Source organism: Tiliqua scincoides, chromosome 2 (assembly GCF_035046505.1).
Source record: "Tiliqua scincoides isolate rTilSci1 chromosome 2, rTilSci1.hap2, whole genome shotgun sequence".
In the NCBI taxonomy this organism is placed as follows: Eukaryota; Metazoa; Chordata; class Lepidosauria; order Squamata; family Scincidae; genus Tiliqua; species Tiliqua scincoides.
In genome coordinates, this window is record NC_089822.1 from 119,996,455 (window position 1) to 120,001,572 (window position 5,118).

A 5,118-nucleotide genomic window follows, 5' to 3' on the forward strand; every position below is an offset into this window, starting at 1 on the left:
TATTATTATTATTATTATTATTATTATTATTAGCAGTATTTATATACCGCTTTTCAACTAAAAGTTCACAAAGCGGTTTACAGAGAAAAATCAAAATAACTAAATGGCTCCATGTCCCAAAAGGGCTCATCTAAAAAGATGCAAAAGAATACCAGCAGACAGCCACTAGAACAGACACTGCTGGGGTGAGGTGAGCCAGTTACTCTCCCCCTGCTAAAAAAAGGAGCACCCACTTGAAAAAGTGCCTCTTACCCAATTAGCAGGGGTAACATTAGCAGTATTCATTTAATGCACTTGGTTGGTCCCCAATTTTTCCAATGAAATTATTGTGCTTAATATGTTGTTCCAAAAACATTTCGTAACTATTTCCTAATGTTTTTTCTCACTTGCCTCTTCACATACAAAATTAACCTTGAAGATGCCAAGTACTATGAGGTAAACTATGCCTTCTCAACATTCCTATATATGTGTTATCAGGACAAAGATCAGTTCTTCTACAGAGAAATAGCTTAAAGAGGAATAAGTCTGAAGCTGAAAAAGGATGGAGGGACGGTGCATAATTCTTCAGCAGCTTGATATTTCTCTGCTTGAACAAGTACCTTTTCCCACTTGAGAACCTAAGAGGAATGTTCCAACATATTCATTAAATTTTAGGAATCCATTTTCCTTTCTGTACCTCATACCACAATCAATTTCTTAGTATATATTGCTTTGAGTAGATAAAATAAAGGTGAAAGACTCAAAAGAACTATTTCAATACATTTATTAAGCACCCATTTTCCGTCCCATCACTCTCCAGAACGCTCCTTTCACATCCTTATTCCTCAAACTGTAAATCAGAGGGTTGAGCATAGGGGTCACCACCCCATAGAAGATTGCAACAAATTTGTCCTGGTCTGAAGATCTGTCTGGTGGCTTCAAGTACATAGCCATTGCTGTGCCATAGAAGATCCCAACCACTGTAAGATGAGAGCCACATGTAGAGAGAGCCTTTTTCCACCCCTGTGCTGAGCGGATTCTCAACACTGCCAGACCAATGCGAACATAGGTCACCAGAATGAAGGCAAATGGTACAAGAAGAGTAAAAACACTGCTGCCTAGTGTAACACCCAAACTGGCAGAGATATCTGAGCATGCCAGTTTCACTACAGCTTGCACCTCACATAAAAAATGATTGATAACATTATGGCCACACAGTTGGGTTTTCATGGTGAAGGATGGTACAACAGATAGAAGAAAAGCCAAGGTCCATGCAGAGGCAGCCAAACAACCACACACCTTTCTGTTCATGATCAGTGAGTAGTGGAGAGGGCTGCATATAGCCACAAAGCGGTCATACGCCATGACAGCCAGCAAAATGCATTCCGTCACACCAAGGAAGAGGGAGATGCGCATCTGAGCAAAACACCTGGCATGGGAGATGGTGGGATTTTCTGCGAGGCTGTGGGCCAACATCTGAGGGATCGTGCTGGAAGTGTAGCAGATATCAAGAAGGGAGAGGTTGCCTAGGAAGAAATACATGGGGGTGTGGAGGTGCGAATCTACTGCAGTCAGAAGCACAATAAGTCCGTTCCCAGTGATGGTAATCAGATAGAGGAAGAGAAACACCACAAAGAGCACTTTACGCATGAATGGCTGGCTCGAGAGACCAGTCAGTAGGAAGATCTCTGGCTCAGTCTCGTTCTCGTTTGCAGGGAGGGTGTAATTGTAAAGCCTGGTCATGATGTCCTATTATATGCATGGAGGGTAAATAGAGAAAAATAGATTAGCTGTAATGTAATGTCATGTTCTCATCACTATTTGTGGAAACATGATGTAATCCTACTTGTTTGCATGCTCCCTTTAGTGCTACAGTTTAAGAAGACTTCGGCAGGCCAGTATTGCATCTAACTGTAGAATATTCATGAGTAGTAGAGAAGAAATGTTATAAACCCTGCAAGCATTGATCTGGAGACAATCAATTTACAGCGCAATCTTAACTTGCGCTGGGACAGGCCAGCATGCCTGCGCTGTATCCAGCACAAGGTTCAGGCATTTAGTGGCTCAGTCCAGGGCAAGAGGAATCGCTTCCCCTTACCCGGGGGAGAGCCACTGCAGCCCCAGTGGGGCTACTCAGATCTTCGCCACCCCTGGAAGTAGCACAATTCTGAGCAGCCTAGGGCTGGCCCAGGCTGCCCAGGAATGGGGTCAGGATCTAGCATAACTGCTGGATCTGCTCCCTGACCGCCCGTCCTCAGGAATGCCTGCTGCCCACTCCCCACCCTGGAATGCCTCCCTCCCGCCTCCTACCTGCCCTGCCCAGACCCCTGCCATGGCCGAGCTTGACCAGCGCAAACTCACCTTTCTCAGAGCCCACGATGGCACAGGGTGGGGTGCCTCCAGAGTGGCGCACTTTCCTGACGCTCCTGAGCCAGCGCAAGGGACTTGGGCTGGCCTAACACCATGTTAGGATTGCACCCTGATATGGACATATAGTATTTCCTAATCTTCTTCAACCCAAAATCCACTTACTAAGATAATAAATGTGATTGTACTGTCAGAGATCCCTAGGAAATACAAAGTGATGGGGAGATGAGAACCTACAACGATCAAGAGGACAATGAGGTGTTCCCCGAGCTTTGCAAATATTTGTGAACTGTAGCGCTTTTCAATGTGAAGGGAATCTGGTTATCCCCTTCCCCCTGCATTCTAAGTCTGAAAGAACTCAGAGAGACAAACAGCCCACTGTTCTGACATTCACTTCTGTTTATTCAAGACAATTGTCTGGCACAGAGTCAATCACAGCTAGCATGCTGGTCAGCTATGAGAGAGATGTACAATCAGATACAGACATTCCATGTTTATATATCTGTTCCAAAGGCCTGATGCATATTCAAATTCAGTCTATTACCAAAATTGGCAAATTCTCCTGCTTCTTATAGATTAGTTTCTATTCTCAAAGTCATATGGTTTTCAAGAAAGCACAGTCTGAATACAAAATTCTACTCTCCTCGTGTTTCCTGTTTGTTGAGATTAATTACATTCTTTTAGGGAAGGTCAAGTCACATTCCTCAAGCAGAGATATCTCCTCCCGTTACTCAGAGACTATGGACCTCCACAGATAAAACCTGAAGGCTGAACACATCATGGTATAGCATATTACAGTTGTTCCCAAACTGATGGGTCATAACCCACTGGGGAACCAGAAAAGGGCCATTCCCTTTTAAAGGGAACGGCTCAGAAATTGGCACCAACGCAACTGGGGCAATTGTGCTGCTGCCGGGGACAGAAGGGTTTTTTAAACTTACCTGGGGGTCACTATGGCTCTCCAGAGGGTCTGGGGAGCCTGTGACTCCCTCTGTAGCTCTCCATGAGCTTCCAAACTCCTTTGAAAAAGAAAAAAAAAACTGGTTTCACGAAAAACAAACAGGAAGTGTTATTTTTTGTTTATCAAAGCCTATTGGCAACTCAAGGAGACCTGCACAAGGGGTTGCAGGCTCCCCAGACCCTCCGGAGAGCCACAGCAACCCCCAGGTAATTTTTAAAAACTTTTCCCTCCCTGGCAGTAGCACGATTGTCTCGATCATGTTGCTGCCCCCTCCTCTCCCCTCCCCATACTTACAGGGTTCCCAAAGTCTGAGTAGGACTTTGGGAACCACTGGCATATTATATATCCCAGTTCCAATAAGATGGGCCTTAATGGGCCTTTTCAGGACCACACATAATAGTGGACTTCCATTTTCTGACATCAGTGAAATATTCCATGCCACTGAACTTGGAAAATAATAATTTGGATAGAACATTTTGAATGTGTTAAAATGTGCTGAATATGTTAAAACCTGGCTTCTGTTTATCGAGGGGGGTGATATTCCACAGTTCTGATGCAGTTATTTTGCTATGGCTTTTCAGTTGTGCTGTGTTGTTTTACTTCAGGCCTATTTTTTAATTAGTTTTTTTTCCACCTTTGGTAGTATTTTTTTAATGTTATTGAGGACCTCCTTTGGTTGCCTTCATAAGTAAGAATGGCAGCATAGGAAATGTTCTCAGATACATGAGTTTTGAATGTAAATCTTATGGACACTTGAAATGTGCAGTATAATTGGAAAAAGAACCTTGGAGAACTTACCTTCAGCCAGTGGAAAATGAACATGAAGGACTCGTCTGATCTTCTTCCTGAAAACATCTGGCTAGAGACAATTCTCTTGTCCTCTGTTGTTTGATGCAGCTGGATTGGACTGCCTTGTGCAGCCAGCTGCTGTGCATGTTTATTTAGAATTAAGTACCATTTTAATCAGTGGAGTTTTCTCCCTTGTCTGTATGGAAAGGATTGCAGCCTAAGGACAATTAAAAAATAATGGAAGAGAGTTTCATAAATCGTCATCATGCAGACAGTGAAACAGTTGTGGATGAAGAAAAAAATCCAAATCTTCCCAATTTGAAAGTAAGAGCAAATGAACAACAGCAATAATAAATTCACCAAAAGCTACAAATGACTATATTGTATGATAAGTTTAGGTTAGGTTTATCATGTGAGCGTAAATTGGGTCAAGATCCCTGCCGATTCCACTAGCTATTTACAACTGATAGGTGCCATGTAAATATCTCACTCTCCATGACAGCTCCTATTGGGGTTCTGCAAATGAATTCGATACAAAGAGTATTGCATCAAGACAAATCTTTTAAAAAATGGTCCTCTGTGATAAAGAGGACCTTCTTATCTGCATGGAAGAATAAACCTGAGATCTAGACAACGTGGAGCAACTTCACTGGAAACCAACCTATTTGTGTGGCTAGAAACTAAGGAAGGCACCTTGTAATTATAACAGGATAAAACTCTTACCAACAGGCTTTTCCCGCTCTGAGTCATTTAAGAGATTAAGAGGCAGAATTGCCCATACCATTGAGAATATGTCCCAAATGGGCAATTAAAATCCTGGCCAGTATAGGATAGGCATGCCTTTCAGGCATTTGCAAGCTATATTTCCAGCCAAAATAGCAGGCAACGATGGGCACAGCAGTAAAATATGATCACAAGAAGTGTGTAACATTGTATATACAGGTGGGGCCTTTGTATCCAATAGGAGATCCGTTCTCGGACCCCTCGCCGGCACTGAAAAATGTGGATAAGGAAATTTGTGG

At 43.0% G+C, this 5,118-nt stretch overlaps 1 protein-coding gene across 1 annotated transcript; it reads right to left on the reverse strand.

The window, feature by feature from the left end:
- Nucleotides 1–765: 765 nt before the first annotated feature.
- On the reverse strand, nucleotides 766–1,722 carry LOC136638714 (olfactory receptor 13H1-like). Its single transcript, XM_066612749.1, has one exon. The coding sequence runs from the start codon at nucleotides 1,720–1,722 to the stop codon at nucleotides 766–768; it is 957 nt and encodes a 318-aa protein (XP_066468846.1).
- Nucleotides 1,723–5,118: the final 3,396 nt, after the last annotated feature.

Coding starts and splice junctions, on each gene's coding strand:
- LOC136638714 (XM_066612749.1), bottom strand. CDS start 1,722: ATGACCAGGCTTTACAATTACACCCTCCCTGCAAACGAGAACGAGACT.